This window comes from Agelaius tricolor, unplaced genomic scaffold, assembly GCF_023055355.1.
Source record: "Agelaius tricolor isolate 1412-34295 unplaced genomic scaffold, bAgeTri1.0.p SCAF_29, whole genome shotgun sequence".
NCBI lineage: Eukaryota > Metazoa > Chordata > Aves > Passeriformes > Icteridae > Agelaius > Agelaius tricolor.
The window spans coordinates 3,919,320-3,943,501 of NW_027269289.1; the positions used below are offsets into that span (position 1 = coordinate 3,919,320).

At 51.1% G+C, this 24,182-nt stretch overlaps 1 protein-coding gene across 6 annotated transcripts in view; it reads left to right on the forward strand.

The window, feature by feature from the left end:
* Positions 1–23,647, forward strand: part of LOC139601016 (protein CEPU-1) — a 395,403-nt gene extending 371,756 nt beyond the window's left edge. For 5 of the 6 annotated variants that reach the window (XM_071449689.1, XM_071449691.1, XM_071449693.1 and 2 more), the window contains 5 exons: positions 14,936–15,070; positions 15,931–16,051; positions 17,406–17,557; positions 20,568–20,600; positions 22,143–23,647. In XM_071449689.1, coding sequence (XP_071305790.1) covers positions 14,936–15,070; positions 15,931–16,051; positions 17,406–17,557; positions 20,568–20,600; positions 22,143–22,243 — 542 coding nt within the window. In that variant the 3' untranslated portion in view covers positions 22,244–23,647. The remainder of the gene's footprint in view (positions 1–14,935; positions 15,071–15,930; positions 16,052–17,405; positions 17,558–20,567; positions 20,601–22,142) is intronic. The other variant, XM_071449690.1, reaches the window with a different exon arrangement.
* Positions 23,648–24,182: the final 535 nt, after the last annotated feature.

Below are 24,182 nucleotides of genomic sequence, written 5' to 3' on the forward strand. Positions count from 1 at the left end.
CTCTGTCCCAGGAGGAGCAGGCACAGTTTAGCAGTAATGATGAGGAGGGCTGCGTGGGCAGACAAGTGGGGTTATCGTGCCATGGCAGGGCCAGAGGCACAAGGAAAGGGTGTAAAGTGGGTGTGGATCTGCATGCAGATCCCTCCACTGGCTCATCCAGCACTGCTCTGCCATACACAGACACCCCGAGCCAGAGGCTGCATCCAAGTCGTCATCCTTAATGACCCTTGATGGACTTTTCTGCCATGGTTTTATCTAATTGCTTTTTGATTATTGCTGTAGTATGATGGATTCTGGTGTGAGGCTTAAGACAGTGGCTGCCAGGGTAGGAAAACATTATGGTTTGGCTGATGGTGTATTTACTTGTAAGAGGTCTGATCAAGAGGTCTGTGTGGTGGGAATCCCTCATTAATCTCAGGATTAAGCTGGGTGCTGAAAGCTGGATCCTATGCAGAGCTGGAGTCCTGAGCTGAGGCTGAGCTGTCATTTGTGGGGCAGGTGATGCCTCAGTGCTACAAGGCAGATCCTGGGGAGATGCCTGGAGGATCCTGATGTGGCCACATCCAGGATATCCCCCATGATCTGCCCGTTTAACCTCCGTGGCCTCCCTGGAAGAGGAACAATTGCAGTCACTTGTCTCACAGAACTGCAGGAGGATAAACACATTCCAGACGTGAGGCACTCAGAGGCAGCAGTAATCACAGCTCGTATCTGCACTTAAGATAGATGAGACACGGTGGCCTGATGTGGCAGAGGTCTCATGAGATCATCTGTCTATACATCAGCAGCAAACCAGCAAAGGGACTCTGGGAGAAGTCTGGTATATTTGGGTATATTGATTCTCCCTGGCTCTTGGCAAGGCTTAAAACAAGAGGACAAACATCTGCAAAAATTATCCAGCTTGGAGAGGTGCTTGTCCCTGGGAAGGGGAGGCATCCTCCTGTCTCAGAGGTTTGTCCATCAAGCACCTTGCCTGCCATCTTCATCCTCCCTGGAAAGGAGGCAGAGGATATTTATAGGTTGGGCATCAGATCTGGAGCCCAGCTGGAAGGCACAGGGAGAAGGGGAATCCTCTTGGGTGGGAAAATCTCTGTCTGCTTTTGTTCTGCCTTGTTCCTCCCCTGATCAGCTGCACGTGCTGTGAGATTGCTCCCATTAGCCTGTCCTCATGTCACCTCATTAATGGAAGACCAGAGACCTGTGTCCTCTCCTGGCCCTTTTAGCAGGGAAACACCTCTCAGAGGGAGCAGATGGTTCGTGTAAGGCTCCTTCTGTGTTCATCCTGGGTCTTGTGTCTCTGCTCTGCCTCTTTTCTGCTTCGGAGATTTGCTTTGAGCCAACATGAGTGGTGTGTCAAAGGAGGGAAGTGAGTGCTCCTGCTGTGTGATGGAGCTCAGAGCCCAGCCTGAGCTGCCAGCTCTGCATGGGATGGGGTGGGATGGGACAATGGGATGGGATGGGATGGGATAGGATAGGATAGGATAGGATAGGATAGGATAGGATGGGTTTGGATGGGTTGGGTTGGGTTGGGATGGCCAACATGTTGTACATGCTGTCCCACCTCACTTTAGTGCATGTGTCCCTCCTGTCTTTTGATGTCTGGGTGACTCAACAAAGGTTCAACTGACACACTTGGTGGCCAAGCCCCTTGTCCTCCTTCCTAGAGGCAGTTGCAGGCCTGGGCTCCACTGTACTAACTGGAGCATTTCAACTGGCTCCAATCCTGTCGGCAGCTCAACCATCCCCTTGTTTACTGTTGAAATAATTACTGCTTTGCCATAATATTAGCTCTGAGCCGTGACTCCATTACCATTATCGCCGGAATATTACCCATTTATTATCTCCCAGCAACCCTGGAAGATGAACACTAGGCTTCAGAGACCAATTGTTTTACAACAGACAGGATCTTGGTGTGCATTGTTTAATGAGGTAAACTACATTATAGCCAGCATTAATTTGGCTCCGGTGCTCTCCACTAAATCATTGTTAACCTGTAAATCTGCCACCACTTTTGATACTCCTTTAATCAATGTGTGCCAGACAGAGCAGCTGGGCAAAGGGTCAGCAGTGGTCCAGCTCTGCTTGTATCATGTAGGGTATACAAACAGGAGAAATAAATAGGGTGAAGTGGCCATGGAGAAGCAGGACTTTGGGATGGACACTGTTTTTTTTGTGTGGTTGTGGTGATGGAGGCAACTGGCATTGCCATGGGTTGCTTAAGAAGAATGTGGACCCATATGACCACCAGCAAGATCCTGACAGGGATCAGGGGAAATATTCAGTCTGTTGAGTGCCAGCAGCTTCTCTATCAGCTCCCATGGGAGAGGGATGTGGCCCAGCAGGGGACAGAATCTGGTGGAATCATTTCATGAGTTCCATGTTGTTCTTTTGCCAAGGAATGACTAAAACTTGGTTAGCATGACATGTGGGGAGCTTCTTTTAGCATTTCCCTTCCTGATGCACCCTAGTTCCTCCTGCTTGTTCAAAGCAATGGGAGATTATGTACTTTTATGTGTATAAAAGTAATATTTTTGGCTCTCTGCATGGTGGAAATGAACTCTTGGAGCTGATTTTGCATATTTGGCATAGATACCTCTAAAATATGCATCTTGGTACAAAAATAACAAGACCCCTTCCAGCTACAAATGAGGCAATGTCTTTCCCTTAAAAAAAGGTGGGGGGGGGAACCCTCTTGGTTTCAAGACATTCCCTAAATGCAGCTTTGCAATGTCACACTTTCCCAGTTTGCCAGAGGCAGAGAGGGATGTGCTCCTCATCACAGTTTGGGGAAGCAGCTGCCTGCTGCCCTAATAGGGGGCAAAACCAGGAAGCCCTGCCTGCACCCCCAGATTTTATCCTGTGTCTTGTCCTCTTGGTCCCTGACCACCTTTCCCACAAAGGTGCGACCCACTGAGGAGTTGCAAATGCCCTGATCTGTGCTCTGCATGGCATCTCCCTGCAGGAAGAATGGGATGTGTTAATGGCGTGGTGGGACAAAGAGGACAAAGCCCAACACACCAGCAATGTCAGCTTTTTGTTGGATTTTCCTTCTCTTCTTTGCTGCTGAACACAACTCCCTGTTTCCCTGATAAATGCGTGGCTTTGTGTCGCTCCCTGCCTGGGACTCTCCTTTCATTCAGCTGGCCTGGGGAAGAGCAAGGGACAGGAGTGTCTGAGATTCCAGAGATCTCCACGCAAATTAAAACCTTTTATCAGCCCCTAATAGCTGTGCAAACTAATTATATTTGGGCCAAACTTTGCCAGCGACTCCCTTGAGGTATTATTATAAAAATCTGAGCTGTGGAAATGCGTCCCCATTCTGTCAACACCAGGTCGCTCCAGCTATAGAAAACTCTGCTCTGGCTCCTTTTAGCTCCCGTGATGTGCTTTGCATAAGCTGCTGCTGTTGTTTTCGGGAAGGAGAGAGCCTGGCTGGGCTGTGTCACACATGGCCCAGGTCTGCTGAGCCAAGGACAGGGCTGTGAGCCGGGTAATAGCACTGAAATATTTATTTGCACAAACCCTGCCTGCCTGGCTCAGTTTGTGGCCATCAACGTGGCTCTGGGGCTGTGGGTGCACAAGTGCTTCCATCCCTGGAGAAATGGGATGTGGTGATGAGGGGTGGGAAGGATGCTGGAGAGGTGGGGACGCTCAAACACAGCAGGCAGGGGATGGGAAAGAGCAGCCCAAGGAGAAAGCACATAAGGCTCTCTATGGATGTTTTTCCCAGTGCCAGTTCTTTGCTGGGTGTCTCCTTGTGGTTTTGGAGCTGATTTACACCCAAATTTGTTCCTTCTTTTTCCTGGCATCACCATTTGCTCCATTCCTTGCCTTATAACCTTGCTCCCAAGCTTGCACAGGGCAGGGCACCAAAGATAACCCCCATGTTCACCCACCCCCACTGTCCATACATGGAGGCAGCAGAGGGAAATGCTTTGAGCCAAACTTCCCAGAGGGAAGGAGGATTTTGCCCAGTGCCACCATTCCCCCACCATCCTTGCACTCTTCCTGGGGCGCAGATTGCCAGCTAATGGGGTGGAGCTACTGCGAGCACTCTCCATTAATGGAGCAGAATATAAACAGAATAAAGCCTTCATTTCCCGGGCTGTGATTTCATTATTAATATACTTTACAGTTCACAGGTTGTTCATTTGCTTCCATGTTTTCTCAGCTGGTGTAATCTGCTGCGCAGAGTGAGAAGAGTCATAAAATTTCCATTTCCAGTTGAATGTGCGTCCAATTCGCCATGAAATGTTTCTCTCTGTCGTGAATATTAAGTGCCCGAGGAGTCAGTGGCCCTGGGATTAAGCAGGGCAGGTTGCCAGCCCCTCTCTGTGTCCCAGGGGTGCAAGAGAGAAGTGGCTGCAGGGAAGGAAAGGTGACAAGGCAAAGTGGGGGGACTGAGGGAAAGACCACGTGGCAGAGGGAGGAAGAGGGAAAAGAGGAGGAGAGAAAGTGAGGATAGAAGGAAAGAGAGGAAATTGAGTGGCAAAGAAGCTTTAAGGAGGGATGTGGTGGGGGTGAAGGATGCTCTGACAGGACTGACCTACACTCACCTCCTTGTTTCCCTGTCCCATCACCTTGACACTTGTCAGGGAAGATGCTGCACCAGTGTTTGCCCCAGTTTGTAAATCAGTTGTTGATGTCTGTGCTCGGTCACTGCCATGGGCCTCAGGGCTGTGCCCTTCCCCTGGCCTGAATATGGGAAGAAAAAGAGTCTGTTTGTCTCTGGTGAGGCTGAGAAATGCTGCTGTGCTTGTAAGGGCAAGGAGCTGGAGAGCCAGAGTGGCTCAGCTGCCCCGTACCAAGCTGGAGAACAACAGTGAAGTTACAGCCACGGAGCTGTAGCACCATTGCAGACACAGAAAAAGGGCTTTTCACATGAATTTGGGGAGAAAAAAAAATCATGTTCTGCTCATGTTAAACAGCCAGCAGGAAATTCGTTGCGTATTTAGGATATTTAATGGCTTGTAGACAAGCAATGGGTTTCTGGGACAAGGAAGCAGAAATTTGGGTAGTTGTGGCAGGTGGCCATGCCCCGAGGCTGGGAAGGTGGTGGGACCAGCAGTGCCATGGAGGGGTGCCCACAGCTGCAGCGCCACTGGCAGTGGGCACATCTGGCTGTACATCTGGCACGTTGCTGCAGCTGGAGGTGGTGAGAAATGTGTGCCCTGGTTACCCCTCCCTGGCCTTGCAATAGAAGCACAGGACGTGGTGTCACTGCAGGGAAAGGGGACAAAAAGGGAAATCATGGTGGCGTGCCCAGGCTGTGGGGGTAACTTGGGTGCTACCCCAAGCTGATGGCATCGTTTCCTTCCGACTCTTTGCTGAAATTACTTCAGCCACAGCATTCCTCACTGCAGGGAAAAAAAATGCCTCTTCCTTTCCCATCTTCTCTCGGTCGAGTCAAGATAATAATAGTCTTTTTCTGATCCCCTGAACTTTCCCATCTGCTTGGTAAAACAATGGCAATTCTTTTTCCTCCTGGCCTCTCTCTCTGTCTTCCTCTCTTTTATTTTTATTCTCCTATGGTATAATTTAAAGCCAGAGCAATGCTGTAGCCCATGGGTTTTTCCCCTTCCTGTGACACACTGCTGTTATTTAAAATGGCATTTCCCTTGCAGAGCAATGCCTCTCGCTGCCCTCCCAGCTCCTGTAGCAGGGCCAATACCTACACAGAGACCTGAGGAGGGGGTGATGGGCTCCAAGGAAGGGGCTCAGCCCAGCCTCCAGTCCCCCAGTCTCAGCCACCCAGCATCACACATCCCTGAAATTCCTGTCACAACCACCTCATCCCCCTTCCCCAGACCCAGGGCATCCTCACCAGCCCCCCAGAGCCCCAAACCCATCCAACCCATCACCCCTGCATTTCCCTGGCTTCTCTCAATAAGCCACAATATTGTGAGTGATCCTGCAGAAATGGAGACATCAGTGCCATAAAACACAAGGGACAGAGCAAGGCCACTGGGCTGGAAAATAGCGTGTCTGAAAAAATAAAGACGGGATAAAGATGACGGAGAGGCGACAGCAAGTCTCACCCTGCCATGATTCAGATGACTCTGGGGGGTGAAGAGTGGTCAGGGGGTCCCAGGGGAGAAAGAGGGATGGAAAATATCCCCCATTTGCAGAAAGTTGTGGCAGCCACAGAGTCCGGGCTTGCCATGAGCTGTCTGCTGGGATACGTGTGGAGAAGGGAAAGTTTCCCAGATCCCCATGACTTCTTGCCAGCTCTGGGGATGGATTTAGCCGGCACTTGATGCTTATTTTTTTACTCTAATGCCATTATGCCACTTGCTTCCCATCTGAGGGATATTTCCCTAATGCGGCTGAAATACGGCTTAGCCGAGGTTACAGCCATTTAACGCTTTGCATTGCAATTGCTTCTTAAGAGCTTGTCCTGTGGAGAAAGCCTTGGGGTTTAAATTTCCAGACGGAGGGACCCTTCGGTCCTGGCTGCCAGCAGCTCTTTTTCACACAAATCCAGAGGAAAGCAGGGTGCCTCAAGTTTGGCAGGGGTTGGGAATGTTTTCTCCTGCACAGCAATGTGGTCACATGGAGTTGTTGGGAAGGAATGTGGTGGATCTCCCATGGAATTTTTTAGGGTTCTTTGCAAAGCACCTGCAGATAAACGACTTTTAAGCTAAAAACTCTTCACAATGGTGTTATAATGGATGGCTCAGGTGACTTGGCGGCTCTGCATAGCATCGGTGGGGTGAGCAGAGTGGGCAGGTGTCCCTGGAGCAGGCAGGAGCAACCTTGGTTCTTGCTCTCCTTGCCAAGCCCTGTGCACCACAGCTTCTCCCAGAGCCAGCGAGGAAGCTGCCAGAAACGGGAAGAGCTCCAGAGGAGCCAAGTTGCGACAGGATTTAATGGAGGAGCAGCGTTCCCACAAACAGGATGCGTGTTTGAGTGATTTTCTCCAGCAGCATCTGTCGCTCTCCAACATCTTGGTAGCATTGCAACAAATTATTTAACCACTACCCACTGTACCCCATCTGTTAGGCAGCCCCTCCACATGGATGGGCCCCTACTTCCCACCTTTCCAGAGGAACTCACCAGCGAAGGCTGAGCGCCAAACAACAGGACAAATTAAATCAAAAGCGCAGCTTCGGCACCCAGGGGGAAAATGCACATCAGCTTTGACTTATTGCATGGTGCATGCTTACAAGAGAGAAGCAGCGGCTTTTGTCACTGCAAGGGGCCATGAAAAATGAATTAGAGCCACTGCTGGGAGAGGGCATGCAGGAGAATCTTTCATTCCAGCAACGCTGTCCTCTCTCACCTTGGAAGCAGCTATGGGGGAAAAAACCACAGGGAGGAAGGAGGGGTAAGGAAAGGAAGGAAAGAGGACTTTGTGTTGGGTGCCTGATTGGATGCTCTGGGCTGTGGAAGAGACCATGGGAGGAAGAGTGGTGCCAGGAGCAGTGCTGGTGCTCGGGCAGGAGCTGCTGGGAGATGCTGTCTCCTCAGGAGCTCTCTGGAGAAGGCTTGGCTCTGTGGGAGCCTCGACATTGATTTTCATGTACCTTTTGCATTTGTTTTTGCAAGGAGGCAGAAAAGCTCCGTGGGAAGTGGCTCCATGCCAGTCACAGCTTCTGCCAAGCATCAGTCCCTCCCAGTGTCACCACAAGGGTCACCCTTGCCTTTCCAGGGCCAAGGAGAAAGGGATTCAGCTCATGCTGGCAATAATGGGTGGGTGTCATTAAGAACAGCTGCCCTCTAACGAGCCCTGCACCCATCTTTGCTGCAAATCTGACACTATTTAAGGTCTTTGTGAACCGTAGCCATTGCTAATTTGCTCTAACAGGGTGACATGTGCCCTCTGGACCTTTTCCTGGGGTCCAGTGTCCTTACCAGCACCCCAGGAGGAGGCAGAGGCTGGGAGAGGCTGAAGACAGTCGCTGCCACTTTGCCGAGCCTTGAGCTGCCTCTGAGCTCTCCCTCACACTGAAATAAAAGAGCTCATTCTTTATTCGACTCATTTACTCCTGAGTTAGAGCCTCGTTCAAGGGTGGTTGGTCCCTGAGTTGTTTTGTTTTGTTTCTTTAAATATTAATTTCCATAATCCATTTATTTCCCAAGGAACTACTTCTTGCAAACAAAAGGTTTAATGCTCCTCTTTTATTCCTGGTAACAAATAAGTTGTCTGAGACGTGCAAAAAACCTCGGCAGCAGCGAGCCGTGCGCGCCGGCTGATGCCACAATCCACACTAAGGATGGAGAGATGCATCCCTGAGGGATCACAGGTGCCACAGCAGCGTCTCCCTGGAGGTGCTCGCCCAGAGAGGGAGGGCAGCAAGCCAGGCCAACACTGGGAAGCCCCCACAACCCGGGATTCCAATCTTTTGCATGGAGGCGTCTCTGACATGCCTTTTTGAGATGGAAGATTTGAGAGCCGAAGGCCAGGAAGCACAATAGAAGATAGACTGCTTGTACCTCATTGTCTGGAGAATAGATGGGCTGCAGGCTCCCGGAGAATAGGAGCTGCCACTCAGGTGGCTTTAATAGAACAGGCGGCAGATAGATTTCAATAAAAGAAATGAGTATAAATATTGTTAGCGGAGAATAGAGGGAAAGTGAAAAAGATCTTGTTTAACGAGTCACAGTGGGAAACTTTCAAGGACTTTTAAGCTAAAAACTCTTCACAATGGTGCTATAATGGATGGCTCAGGCAACTTGGCAGCTCTGCATAGCGTCGGTGGGGTGAGCAGAGTGGGCAGGTGTCCCTGGAATACCGCGGGGAAGGGCATGGCAGGGAGTCAGAGACTGGTTTGGGTTGGAAGGGACCTTGAAGATCATCTCATTCCTACACCCTGCCACAGACAGGGTCATCCCCCACTAGACCAGGTTGCTCAGGCCCCCAGTGCCTTGCTTTCGCTGTCCCTGGAGTTCATGCCAATATATTGACCATGTGTGACCACTGAGTGACCATGGGATGTGGTGGCATCTGGAAGGTCTCTGCAGGTCACCTGTCCCTGTGATGCCAGGGCTAGTGAGATTGTGGCATGTACCCACCTAATGGCAAATATCAGAGTTGTTGTGTGAGGTATGAGCCCCAGAGGTGATCTCAGGGATGCACTGAGCAAACAGAGCCACAAATGTGGGTCCTGACTTAGCTCTAGCTCTGCATTGAGCAAGAAGTTGAAGAACATTTCTTTCCTGCCTTTGTGATGGCTCCATGTTAGAATGTGCCTGTCAAAATCCCCATGTCCTTACCCTGTGGTCATGGGCAGCCAGAGATTGGCCCTTCAGAAATAGTCACCTGTGCTCATGTCAGCACAAAATCAGGCCTGGGCAGGTCCTCCATTGTATTTTGGAGCAAAATTCAAGGCACCCTCAGCTCACCTATGCCCCAGAAAGTTGGAAGGGGAAGAAAAGCCACAGCACTACATAGCAACAGGCAAGGAGAGGCTCCCACAGCCCCAGGGAGGAGGGGACACTGATACCAGTGGAGAAGAAGGACTTTATGCCAAGGATTTTATGGCCACCCCTCTCCTTCAAAACCTGTGCTGCCACGCACAAGGAGCAAAATTGGCTGTGAGAGTTCCCCAAATCCAACGTAATGAAGGGTCGGAGTAAGGAAAACATGATTTTTTTCTCTCTGTTTGATGACACCAGACACAAATGGTGATGGTTGCCACCCCGGGGGTGTGAGGATGAGGAGGGAGCTCAGACTGCAGCAGTGGAGTGAGCTCCTGCCAAGCTCCCACATCCCTGAGCACCGTGCAGTGCCAGGCAGCGAGTACAGCATCCCCTGGGGCTTTGCACAACATCAGGCCATGGAAACATGCTAATTAACATGAAAAAGCATGTCAGAGGAGAGATTTCCCTCCTTGTCATCGGGAAACTTCAAAAACAGTGGCTTGGCCCTGTGTAAGCACGACAGAGACTCTGATGTGCTGTGTGCCCGTTTCTGGGGAGACGGTCCCGCTTCTGAAGGGTTGTGAACATGGAGAACAGGAGGTGTGTACCCTGTACCTCATGTAGGTGTGCTTCCTAAATGGATTGCTCAGCTAAGGGGGGGGTCACAGATAGAAATGGGCTTGAGCCTGCGGTTCAGGGATGCAATATTCACAAGAGGAGGAGAGGAGTTTGTCTGGGTCGATAGGGTAATCTTAAAAAAAATCATTTTTTGAATGATTGCGCTGGATGGTTTCCAGCAGGTTAATTATCCCTAATCTTTGTCCACTGGAGCATGGCATCTTCAAGCTGGCACAGTGGGGTTGAAAAGAGGGGCTGCACGGAGGAGAAGCTGCCCTAGCTGGGGTCATTCACCTGATCAAAAAAAAATGGGGAAGGGAATTTCAGAAATGCCTGAACTTTGTTCCTGTTGTGTTAATGAGCCATCAGGAGAGGGTAATAGTGGTTAATAAGAGCTGAAGAAGGTGCATCCCTCAGTTTGGCTGGGGCATGTACAGGTGGCAGCCTTAGCTCTTGTTTACTCACCCACCTGGGGCTGTGTCCTGCCTCCTTTGAGACAGATTTGGGGCGATTTGGGGTGGTTCCTCTCCCACCTACTTCCCCCTCTGCTCTGATTCTACTAAATCTCCCATCCTGCTCCCATCCCAGCGGCACTTTTCCTCTCGCTGCTGCATGAAGGAGAGGTGAAGAGGGTCTCGGGTGCCAACAATTCTCTTATTACCTTTGTGTGCTTTATTTATTTACCATAAACTGTTATAGGATGGCCATCAGCACCGCATCGGGGTGACGTTTGAAATATATGGCTCTCGGGTTTAGTGCGTCACTCGGAGCCGGGAGTCTGCACGATGTTAATTTTTATTGCCAGAAGTAGCCATAAATTGATAGTTGAGAATTGCTGTAGGGACTGTAATTAACTAGTTACTATTTCACCTCCAAAAGGAGCAATGTTTCACGCTCTTACTTTTACTTATCTGGAATCAGCTGCTGTCAACATCCGCTGAAGCCCGTATAAAGATTTATAGACCTTGGAGGTAAATATTGACTAATGGGCAGCTTGGCTTAATGTTCACCTTGAAGGACAATAAATTGTGCTATTGATTGAAGTGAGATGTCAATATCTGCATTGTTGTAAACATTTTAATAAAATTATCTCCATAAAATATTCTCTTTCTTTGGCTCATCCTGGCCACTGGGATCAGTGCCTGGAAAATGCAGCAGCACGGTGTAGAGGGCAGGGCAGTGCTTTGGGATCACTGGTGGGATTTTGAGCACCCAGAGAGACCAAACCTATTGTGGGACCACTGTTGAGGTTGTGCCTTTGGGCTTTAGAGGTGAAAAATCTTGCAGCCCTGGCTGGTTCAGCTTGATCTGAGGTGCAGAGAGTTGGTATGGACACAGGGAAGAGCTCCAAGGAAGGTTTTTCAGTGGCATCACAGGCAGTCTTCAGCCAGGGAAAGCTGTGAGCAGTGTCCTAGAGACCTGAACATGGCTGCAACAGTGAGCCAGGGGACAGTGGCATGTAATTAATTTGGGAACATGTGTTCACTTTCTGGTGAGTTATTATCTTGTCAGAGGCTCAATGGAAGCAAATGGGGAGGAGGAGTCAGAAGGGAGATGAGTCAGGATGGGAAAGGGAGGAGAAGTGAGGGAAGGAGAAAGGCATGGAGGGAGGAATATGGATGCAGGAGGCATCTGCCCACACCTCATTGCATCCATGCTGTGTGGGACCCCAAGCACAGCTTGGCCATCTGTTGGTTTGCCTTGGTGCTCTGCGCCACACCAGGACCTCGCCTCTGTGGCTCCTCCACATTCATGATGGTCAAACTCCCCCTTCCCTGAGGCTTTTAACAGAGATCTGCAGAGCAAGTCCCAAATAGTGTGTGGTGGTCTGTGTGCAGCCTCCTGCTCACTGAGCACAAGGACTCAGGCTCTGCTTTCCCATCTCCCCTGCTCACAGTGGGTTAGTTCATCATCCTTGGCTGATGAGCAAGGATTACACTTGTGCATCGTCCATGGCCATTCCATTTCTAGCCTGTATTATATTATTAGTATTAATAATAATAATGATGGGTGCTGGCTGTGCTAGTTTTCTAGCTCCTGAGGAGATGAGAGAGCTCTCCATTAATTCCTGCAATATTTCAGCTCCTAATTGTGCTCAAGCAGAGACAGCCTTGAAAGTTCCCACCATCAGTTCAGGCAGAGAAGGATTGGTACCTCTGGCACAGCTCCTGGAGCTGCAGGGCTCTGGTCAAGCCTTGCCCTGAGCTTTCCCTAGCTCCAGGCGCTTCCAGAATGTGGTCCCACAGAGTGAAGCAGCTTTACAGATCTGGTTTTCCTTCAAAGACACTTGTATAGGAGAGGATGGGGGAATGTTGTCTTAGTCACCTGGTGTCACCAGGGGGCAGGGACTCTTTATGTCTCCTAAATATTTGAGATGCTGTAGCTGTCACCAAGGGGGCATCCCTGGGCCAGAGCCTCTTGCAGGGATGATATCCCTAATGCTGTTGTCATCTGAGCATGACTCATATCACATTGTGCACAGGACAGAAACAGGAATCATCTCCAGCTCAGAGCATCCTGTCTCAGTCCGGGGCAGGCTCTGTTTGGCTGTAGCCAAATTCCCAGGATGTCAGACCCTGAATCCCTGAACTTCGAGCTCTGCCTCTCCATCAGCTGATTACTGTGCACATATCTCAGACTTCAGTGCAACGCAGGCACAGGGGAAACCTTCATCCCCCAATTTCCTGAGCTTTTGCAGGTGGAAATCTGACCCTCGCAGTTACTTTAATGAAGTCTTTTGCTGGAGAACAAAATGCACTCGAGCTGCTTTGCTCCCTGATCAAACCAGGCACACAAATTATGGCTTGACTATGGCAAGAGCTAATTCTTGCCGTGTGTGAGCCGACTCTGCAACTTGGGAAAGGGCCTTTGGTGAGTTGGGAAGCAGTGTTATCTGAGCCTTTGCACAACCCAGAGTCAGATTTGTGCACGGAGCCTCTGAAGGCCACCGGCTGTGTCCTTACTTTATCAGCAGGCAGCGCTGTGCTACAGAGAAGCTGATTCTAGGTCAGCCACAAAAAGGAATTTTTTTTCCCCCTCTCTCCTTTTTTTTTTTTTTTTTGCAGTGCTGCAGGGCTGCTGGATGTAAAGATGTAATTTTTGTGTCTCTAAAGGATATTGATTTTGGGGTAACGCCTTCATATCTCACCCTTCAGTTGCACTAAGTACTGATGAGCTCAGCGGTTTGCACCACCAGCCACTCGGGTGGGAATTTCAGCACAGGGCTGAGGACACTGGTGCATGTCAGCAATTCATCAACAGGAAAACTCACTTCACTCCTTTGCAAAGCCCACAGGGCTGCCTTCCCAGTTAGATCAACCTGGAAAGGTGGGATGTATGTATGCATGCCTGGCGTCCTGAGTTCGGGGAGCAGTGGACATGCAGAGTACCAGGGATGCTGTGTGGAGGTGGCAGCTGTGAGTGCTGGTGCAGGGAGAGAGAGCCAAGGTGGGATTTCATCACGGCTGAGCATATTTGCACTAGTTTGAGTTGACAATAGTGGCACCTGGGACTGCAGCAGCAGGACCCTGGCAGATTCCTGGGGTGCTCTTGAGCTGTCCCAGGGCATCACAGGAACACCATCGGTGCTGCTCAGCTCTTTCCATGGTGGGTGCTGGAGTCTGACCACACTACCCCTGCAGCATGGCAAAAGATGCCATAAAAGCATCAGCCAGTGGGAAGCAGCGGCGTGTGCCCTGCTGGGAGCCTCCCACGTGTGGATGTTGCATGCATTTGTTAGGAGCAGGATGCGCACGGTTGACCGGCCAAGCGCGGCGAGTTGTGGCCCATCAGGTCACGGCAGCACAGACAGCGGTGTCTGGGTGGGAAGCCAGGGCTGGCCGAGCTCACAGCATCCCCCTGGGGACCAGGGACCTGTGCTTGGCCTCTCTGCCATTGGCACTCACTCCCAGAAACAGCTGTCCAGAGCTAATTTATTTCCTAATGCTGCAGCAATGTTAATTTATAAATTACACTGGTAATTCGAGCTATTATTAATTTCAGATGGTGTAGGGCAAGCCTAATTAAAATATGACACCAATTGCCACACATATGTACCAAGGACTACCGTTTAAAATTTATAGGAATATTAAGTGTGACACAGGGCTTGGAGATGTTCTGTGCAGTAATTACAGCATCCTGGCTGCAGGAGATCCAGTGGGGAGATGTAAACAACAGGAAAGGGAGAAATTGTCCCTGTTTTGGGACTGCAAAAAGTAATTTTTGCTGCTTGTTTGGGGAGGAACCTGGGGAATCTCATGCCCCAACCCGCTCCTGGCCAGACAAGCATTGGATTTTTTTCCAGAAATGTGTCAAAATAAAGAGAGCTCCTGCAAGGAATAAGGAATGGGGGCTGAAAGATGCCAGAGTGAAGAAAATGCCACTTATTGCATCTTTCTGGCTTTGAGTGAAACAAGAAGCTGCACAGCAGCCTGGATGGAGAAGAGGGTGACAAGTGCAGCACCCCCCCCCCCCCCCCCCCCCCCCAAGAAATGAGCCTGGGGTGGCACAGGGTTGAGGTGTTCCAGCTAAAGGGAGGTGTTGGCACCACCACTAATGGGAATAGACTTGCTGTGAATTAATTGAAGCTGAAAAATTAGAGAAGGGTGTTTATGTGAGTTGAGTTAGCCTGGAGGAATCTCCCAGCAGAGGGGATGTGCAGAGGTGAGCTCAGGTCATTTTGCAGGGTGCAGGCTTGCCCACTTTGCCCAACCTGAGCACATCAAGGACATTATCTCCAGCAAGTGATGCTCTCAGCGAGGCCAGAGCTGCTGGAGCAGCCCAGTGTTTGCAGAAACCTTTCTGGCAATGATGGAACGGAGGGGCACAGGCACAGGGACATTCCGGGCTGGGACCTGCAGGCTGGGTGTCCTAGTGCAGGGAGGGTGAGCAGCCAGTGGGCACAGGTTTCTTGTGCCTCCCCATCACTCAGGGCTCTCTGTCTCTGCCTCTGCAGCCGTGGGCTTCATCAGTGAGGATGAGTACCTGGAGATCACGGGAATCACGCGGGAGCAGTCGGGAGAGTACGAGTGCAGCGCCTCCAACGATGTCTCAGCGCCCGTCGTCCAGCGAGTCAAAGTCACCGTCAACTGTGAGTCCCTGGGGCCCTCGGGGGACAGGGTGGGGCTGCAGAGGTCACCGTGCTGCCCCACAAGGGAATGGCACTTCCCCTCAAGGAAGTGAGGCACACAAAGGCCCCAGAGCGAGACAGGCGGCAGCAGTTTTTCTGAGCAGGTGGTGTTTTGCCCTATTTTCCCCTTCTTTTCAAGCTCCATTTTTTCCCACCACCTCCTCCTCAGCTGTCTCCATCAACCTGGGTTTTCTGCCCATGGAGAGATGCTGTGCTGATAACCTCTGAGGAGAGGAGAGAAGTGAGCAGTAAATAGAATTTTTTTTTTTTCTGTTAGAAAAAATGAGAGAGAGGAAGAAAGCAGCATATTTCATGTTTAGATGTACACAAAGACTCTCTTAAGCCCCTCTCTGGTCACTCCATTAGCTGAACATGTAACAACCATGAGTTGAGGGTCTGTTGTTTTTGGAAGAGAACTCCCATGAACCTGAAAACCTCGGTACAGCAGCACCAGAGTGGCAGGAGCTGAGAATGGGCTCAGAGATTATTTTGGCTCCTGCTCATGTGCAGGGAGAGAAAGGAAATCTTCAAGAGCAAGGGGCAGGGATGGAGCCGTAGTTGTTTGCTTTGTTATACATAGTAGTAAAGAACTGCTATTCCTATTCCCATATCTTTGCCTGAGAGCCCCTTGATTTCACGATTCTAATAATTCAGAGGGAGGGAGGGAGGGGGTTTACAAGGGAGGGAAAAAGAAAAAGCCTCCTCCTTTCCAAGGGAGGCTTTTTCCACCTTCCCTAGCAGACATCTATCTTGTAAACCAAGACAGATAGGAGTCCCAAAGGCTGCTGGGTGTTGACCCCAGGTTCCCCCTCTCCCCGCAGACCCTCCGTACATCTCGGATGCCAAGAGCACAGGGGTGCCGGTGGGGCAGAAGGGCATCCTGCTGTGTGAGGCCTCCGCCGTCCCCTCCGCCGACTTCCAGTGGTACAAAGATGACAAGCGGTAAGAGTTTTTATTTAACTCATCAAATCTGTGGAAAGGGATTTTCCCAGGAACCTCTTGCAGCCCTCACTGGGGGAGGATTGCTGCTGCCCGTGCCTCTGTGTGAAGGTGTTGTGGTAAATCCCTGCTTGGGTGAAGCATAATGTCCAAAATGGATATTGGCAGCACAAATCCACGCACTTAAGAGTGGATGAAATCTCTGTCATCTCTTTAAATGCTTTGGCCAGAAGGCAGCTCTTGGAAAAGCAAAAGGAATGGGGTGTCAGTCACGAAACAGGGTTTGCTATACCTCAGAGAGAGCCTGCCTTGCTTTGGGGTGAAAATGGGCCTTTTAGATCAACCTGCAACTTCTGTGTCCTGCCAAAGCACAGGGACGTGGTTGGGGAATGAGGAGTGGTGCAGCACAGCCTAGGGTAGGTCCCACTCTGGAGAAATTGCCTCTCTCTGACCCCGGCAAAGTGGTTTTAACCAATTTTTGTGTTGATTAGCCCAGAGGGGCCGTGGTGTGGCCAAGGACACAGGACAAGCCACACTGGTCACTGATAAGGAGGGATGTTTTGACCAAAAAAAGATGCTCCAGAAGCTGGAGGGAAGTCTGGGTCTGCCTGCCTCACCCGGTTGGAGAGGAAAGGAGCAGCAGAGTGTACAAAGCTGCGGATGTTTGTGTGGCAGATGAAAGGCTCTGCTCAGAACTAGGTCAGATCACGAGGGCCTGCAGAGCAGCGGCAGGAGCGGGCTCAGCCCGCCTGATCAGCACCCAGCGTGGCTCATAATGGGAATCCAGCTCTTCCCCTGAGGAATTAGCAGGCAAGAGCTGCAGGAGCTAAGCAGGATGGGGACACCAGCTCAGGGAAGCCCAAGCACTTGGTTAATGCTCCAGCATTTGTGCTGGCTGAGAACCCTCCCTGCTGTGGTGGGTGCCTGTTGCAGCACTCACTGGGGACACACAAGGATGAGAGAAGAGGAAGGTCACAGAAGGCATTCTGCAAAACAGAGAGGACTGAGGGCATGAGAGGGAAACCAGGCTCTTCTGTAGGGTGGGAATGAGCCTTTCCCAGGCACGGGAGCATCCCTCTCTCTGCACAGCATTTGGTGAGTCCCAGCACCATCCCATGACCCTGCAGCAGTGAGGATGCCTCTGGTCAGCATGGGGGTGGTATGGGCTGGCAGCTGGAGACCCAGCAGAGCAGCATCCATCTCCCTTATCTTTCCCAATACCTTTCCCTCTCTCTCGTCTCCCAAGACCCATCTCCCCACTCACAGGCACAACCAGAGGATAACTGGGCATGGAAAATAGTGAGCACATCCCTTCCTGATGCCACCCCCGTGACCTCCCATTCCTCTTTTCTCCCAGACTGGCTGAAGGACAGAAAGGGCTGAAAGTGGAGAACAAAGCCTTCTTCTCCAGACTGACCTTCTTCAACGTCTCTGAGCAGGACTATGGCAACTACACCTGCGTAGCCTCCAACCAGCTAGGGAACACCAACGCCAGCATGATCCTCTATGGTGAGTAGGGCTGAGGGAATCAGCCAGGAAGGGGGAATGGCTTCACAGTGACATCACCAATGGCAGAGACATGGGAAGGGTCTCCCGTGTCTTTTGGGGGAGATTTATATTTGCTGCTGGTCCTTTCTGCCCTTGGCACGTGGGCTGGAGGTTGTGGTGAGTGCTTGGGAAGGGGTGAACCTCCAAAGCTGCCTCCTGATCCAGGTCCAGTGTCTCCCACCATTCAGAGGTGTTTGGCACTGTGTTTGGGACCTGCCACGAATGCAAAGTTAGGAGCTGGCTGCAGGTTTCCATCTTCTTGCTCTGATGAGTGCCTGGGAGAGCCTCTGTGTGAAGGCATCCCCCTGTGTTGATGGGTGGGAGGAGAGATGATGCTCAGTCATTGCTGCCCCATTCCCATGTGAGAACAAACAGGCTCCCTGCTCCATCACCTTCCAGGCCATGCTTTCTGCTCCTGACAAGCAGATATATCCTTATTGGAGGTGCCAAGAGAGATGGGAAGGTGTGGAGGGCAGGAAGGAGGAGAAAGTTTGTACCTCTGTCCCAGGACTGTTTTCCCTGCATGCTGGAGCTGGGATGAGAGCAATGCTGACACTGCCCATGGATGGGAAGGGCTGTGATTGATTAACATATTTGTCAAACCTCTTCAGGTGGCAGCAAAACCAGAGCAGAGGCTGTGCCCTCCAGGAGTCAGGAATGGATGACAGATCTCATCCCTGGCCACTGCTTGGGGACATTTCCCTGCTGGGGTATGGGGTGTGTGGTTCTTGCAGCTGAACCACACGGGACAAGTGCGGACTGGGGACCTCCAAACTCTCCCCAACATTGTCCTCCTCTTTGCCACCCGGTTGTTGTGCCTGGCCATCTCCTTGTCTCTTGTTATTGTACGGTCAGAGGGAGCAGAGCAGAGTGACAAATTAACCTTCCTTGTCCCCAGGTCCCTCAGGGATGGATCAGGGCAGTCTGTCCCCTGGCCATACAAAGTGTCTTGGGATAGGGAGCAGTCCCACAGTATGTTCTGGGTTCTGGAGTGTGCCAGGGCAGTGGGAGGCATCTGGAGACCCTGGGAAGCGCTGTCCATGTCCTGGGGAAGAGCTGGATGGATTCCAAGGGTGCAGTTGGTTTAGGGACGTCAGGGGATGTTGGGCTTTGCCAGGGGCCACACCACAGCTGTGGTGTCAGGGTGACATCACAGGACAGGCTTATCCTCCCCTGCCACTGGTACTGGCAGCTGTGCCAGGTTCCCCTGAGCTGTGACAGAGGAGTTCATCCCATCTTGGATGCTCAGACCCATTTGCTCCCCCAGTAAAGTCCAAGCTGTGTGTGATGAAGGTTCACCTGTGCTAAGCCATCATTGCCATTGCTTAGGAACTACCTCAGTTCTCTTCCACTCCAGCCTTCCTGGCAATCCAATAACCCCATGTTTTAGGGATGCCAACTCTGGCACTGCAAAGCCACCCAGGCCTGGCTCCACCGGTTTTGCAGACGTAAGGTGGCCGTGCCAAATGCTCAACATAGCCTGAGCCACATTCTTAGCTGTGATGTTGCAGCCTTCCAATGTGTTTATGAGGTTAAAATCTTGATTAGTGGGAGCCTTCAGTTTGGCATCTGCAGATCCAGGCTGGATGAACAGCCTAAAAGTAAATATGGTGTCTCCCTGCTGAAGAGCTCTTGGTTCCTTGGGTTCTAACTTCTTGGTGCCTTGGGTTCTAACCTCCTGGTGCCTTGGGTTCTAACCTCTTGGTTCCTTGGGTTCTAACCTCCTGGTGCCTTGGGTTCTAACTCATCCGTGGGACTCATGCTGGGATGGCAGTGTCAGGTGGGAGGCTGGGAAGCATCCCACAAAAGTCTAAGCTTATTTTATGATCTCCCCTTAGCTTTGTGGTCTAGCTGTGAATCCCATCAGGAAAATCAGAGTCCTTTGACCACCCATAATTTCCATAAAGGCTCCATTGATTGAATGATCCATTCAGTCTTTAAATTAGTCCCCCTGGGCGGGGGGGTGTCAGTTCCCTGAGGAGACCGTGACATGCTGGGGTTCCCCATCTCCTGGTGCAGGGCTCCCCAGCACCCCCAGGAACAATCCCTCCCTAATTACCAGGAATGTGATGGCCCCAAGCATCATAGGGCCAAGCTCACCCGTCCCTAAACCAGTGCCTTCAATCTGGGGATTAATGTGTCTTTATTTATCGACATATTTATTAATTTATTTAATGCAAGATAAGAGGGAAGTGGATGCGGTGGCTGCACTACCTGTGCATGAGAAATGTCTCTTCTGTGAGGTTTTGGGGGACAATTTTGTGAGTGGCCCTTTTTCCCTGAAGCTGAGTGTTTTGGAGTTTTTCCCCCACAAAGGGAGGTTTCATCTGTGCAGGTAGCGTGACATGAGCCTTTTTGGGGTTGAGAGAGAGGCTAATGTAGCGTTCATCTTTTAATCCTTTTTTTAATCTAATTTTTCATGGAGGTCAACTAGTGCTTTATTTAACATGTAGCACTCGTTATTCCAGACCTGCCGTCTCATTCAGCGGCTCATTTGGTGCTGTCTGGGATGTGATAGAGTGCTCAGGGAAACCACATCATTCTGTGGAGTTGGGGAAAAAAACCAACCCTCTGCTTCTCGCCCATCACACAGTCTGTGTTGCTCCCAGAGGCAGCTGTCAGGCCATAAATCTTTTTGGGATGTTGCAGGATTAGCAAGAGGGATGGGCCCTGGACTCACAGGGGAGAGCTGAACGCCCTGCATCCCCATATCCCAGCCCCTGTGCTTTGCCTTTTGCACAGGGTGCAAATACAGGCTTTGCCAGCTCTGAGGTCCCATATTCATCTCATCTCAGAGATGAGGGGACCATGGCCCCAGAGCAGTGGGGTGTGATTTGGGCAATCAGATCCCATTTCTACCCCATCCACTGGTTTCCCCACCCCAGGTCGAGGGCAGGCTGAGGGAGGTGTCTCGAGCCTGCGCTTTCCATTGCCCTTTTGCCTTAACTTTCCCTTGTTCTTTAATTTTTAGAAGAGACAACTACCGCTCTGACACCCTGGAAAGGTCAGTAATTTGGGGGTTCCCTACAATGCCAGTGCTTCCCCTGCTGTTCCCCTTGGGCCCCTCTGGCTCCCACCACAACTCATCTCAGTGGGAGCCGCAGCACCCACCAGCTGGATCTCCTGCCCCACAGCCCCACTGCTTTCACTGGTGTAGGGATGAATCAGGGCTTTCTTAGCCACCCTCCCATCCTGTCCCCTCCCTGCCAGCCTACTGTGCCTGTCTGGTGGCGGTCTGTGCCCTCTGCATGCCTGTCCCCATCCCATGGTGTCCCGCTCCCTCCCCATTGCCAGGGCACAGCAGGGCTGTCTTTGGGCTGTTTTCCCAGTGCTACTGTGTTAGTGGGCCTTGTGGCAGGTCCTTCCTCCTCTGGGATGCTTCTAGTGCCTTTTTTATGGGATGAGAGAGGGGTGGACAGGCATTTGGTCCCCCTTCTGTCGTTATTCCTGGCCAGGGCAGCCAGCTCTCTGCTGTGCAATCTTACTGTCTGGTCAACTGGCTTGGTGTCATTTTGATTTTGGGGCGGCTTCATTTGTGATGAATGGAGTGGTCAGTCCTTGGTATGACTTGCAGATGTCTGTGGAGGCAGTGTGTGAGACCTGGATTTGTGAGGTGGGAGGTGTCTGAGTGTGCTGGAGAGTGTTACTGGTGGGAAACCAGATGGTTTCTGATGCTCAGTGCCCCGGTCAGGTTTTGAAGTGAGGGCACATGTCCTGGGGTTTCGAAAACAGTTGTGAATCAGACCTTGTGGTCAGCCCTGCTTCCACAGGACACAAGCAAGGATGCTTTCCTGAGGTCTTTTTCCACCTTAGTTGTCTCTTGGGCCAACTATTTTGTGAAAAAATGGGTGTTTTGGTGAAAGCCATTGTCTAAGACACCCTCCACATCCTTTCCCACAGTGAGCTTTGAACTCCTCACTTCTTGTAGTCCCCATAGATGGGTGGGCTTGGCTCTTCTTGACCCTCCTCATCCCATCTCCTTGAGGTGGTGTGGGCCCATACTGAGCCCCAAAGAGACATTGAAGAGGTGCAAAACACCAAGTCCTCAATGTAGTGCTGCTGGCAGTGTCTCTGCAGGGTGGGCAGGTGGTTACTGTCCCTCCCAAGGGACACTGGAGGGCAACAGGGTGGTGACCCTGGGGTGGGCAGAATGTGCTGGGTAATAACTGTCATCTCCCCTACAAGTGTGGCTGGAAATCTGGGACCAGTTTGGAGGAGGGTGAAGGGGGCTGAGGGAGGTTGGATGGTGGTGATGCACAGGAAGTGGGCTTGGGATGGGGACTTCAGGCTGAAAAGGGACTGCAGAGGATCTTGTCCCAAAAATCAGCATTTGTGAGGACAGGGATGGCCATTCCCATGTTCCTGAGACAGCACAGATGGAGGGGGACACCCAGAGACCTCTCAGAGCAATCCCATCACGTGCAACACCGCTGGGGGCCCCAAATAGCGTGATTTTTTTTTTTTTTTTTTTAATCTTTATTTCATGGTTTCTGCTATTTGTTGACTTCATGACCAACCACATGGGCGTTCCTGTCCCTTTCCACAGGCCCTGGAGCAGTGCACGACGGGAACAACGGCGCGTGGCGGCGAAGCAGCTGCGCGTGGCTGCTGCTCCTCCCGCTCGCCCACCTCGCCCGCCAGTTTTGACCCGAGAGCCGGCCCGCGGAGTAGCGGCAGCGACGACCACGGCCAGCGAGCGCAAGCAGAAAGGAGAGGAAGAAAAGAAGAAGAAAAAGAAGAAGTGTTCACCGTTTCCGAAAATAATCATAAGAATTGAGAGAGTATCCGGCCAGGCCACCTGGGGGAGGGGGAGAGAGGAAAAACACGCAAAAAAAAAAAAAAAAAAAAAAAAAAAAACCACAACGGGAATTTGGAATGGAGAGAAAAGGGAAAAAATTAATAATCCAAGGCTTCCTGCTGAAGATGCAATGCGACTGAGTCTTTTTCTTTTCACCCTATTTTTTTTTTCGTCCCCTACCACTTTTTCCCCCTGTTTTTGTTGTTCTCTGCCACGGGCCAGCGTGGAGGATGGACGGGGCCATCAGAGTGTGGCACTTGTCCCCTGCCCTGTCCTCTTCACTGCCGCCACCCGCCTGCTCCCTCCCGTGGGACCCTCCATCCAGACACACGGGTTTTCTCCTTTGCCAAGATTTCCCCGTCTTCTCATGGACTGTGCCGCCATTTGTGTTTCAGAATATATATACATATATATATATATATATCTCCATGTATACATATATATATGTATAGATATATAGATCTTCAACAGTTACCACACCACCATGAAAGGAAAGGGAGGAAGGAGACCGGCGTCGAGCCACGCTTTCATCGTACCATCCGCGGACATCGTGAATGATAAGGGATTCTGAGTCATGGTTAATTTTATTAATTGTATTTTCTGATACGAGCCTAGAACTCTTAGTTCCTAAAAAACAGAAATGCAAAAAAAAGAGGGAGAAAAAAAAGAAAAAAAAAAGATGAAAAAAAACAATCCAGGAGAGGGGGAGCAAGCGGAGAGAAGTTTGTTTGCCGAGGAGGCGACCAGCCAAGGAGCTTTGTGAGCCCGGCGAGGAGGATGAGGAGGAGGTCTGTGCTGAAACACCCCCAAAACCGGCCCAAAAGCGGTCGTCTGGACAGTTCCTGCCGAGGGCACAGACGACACTCGCCGCGCGTTGAGGTGGAGGGAGATACTGAATCTTTTTATGGGATATATATATACAGTATATATAAATATACATATATATATATATATAATTTTCTTTTTTGTTAGAGTTCTAGCCACAGTTCCCAGCAGGGTCCTTCCGCTGCCATTACTGCATGCTGTATATGGAGTTAGGTGTGTATCGGTTCTCAACGAGACAAGTGTCTCGGTCACACATCCCTGAACCCCCTCGCCTTTCCACCCTCGGGTCACCGGGGACAAAAGGTCGCAGGGGACCAGGGCCCCTCTCTGTCGCTTTTTGCCGCGTGGCCCCGGCCTTTTCGCGGTGGAATAAAGCGAGCTGAGGGACAGAGGGAGATCTATATAGCTCAGTTTTATATATTTTTTTATATATATATATATATATGTGTATGTATATGTGTGTGTGCGCGTGCGTGTGTGTGTATATGTATATATATATATATATATAAAAAAAAAAACAAACACAAAAGAAATGAGAAAAAGAAGACGAAGCAACCGGCCCCTGCCAAGGCGCAGGACCTGTTGCCTCGCCGTCCATTTCAGCGGGGGTTTCTCCTGCAATTGGTTTTCCTCCTTCAATTTCCTTTCCTTCCCTGCGGCCGGCGGCGGGGGGCACACGGGGGGCCCGGGCGCGGGCAGGCAGGCGGCGAGGGGGCTCTCTCTGCCTATCCATTAAAACGATTGTTCCATGTGGCCGCTCCGTCTGCTTGTGGTGCTCATTGCCGCGGGGGCCAGGGCCACTCCGCGTTCTCCCCTTGCGCCACCAGAAATGGGGAGGGATGTGGGGAGGGGTGCTGGAGGTGGGGGTGGCAGACGGGAGCACCAAGTCATCACAATGGGCCAGGAGAGCATTGGAAAGATGGCCCCTGGACCTCACTGATGGGCCCAGCAGGAATGCTGTCA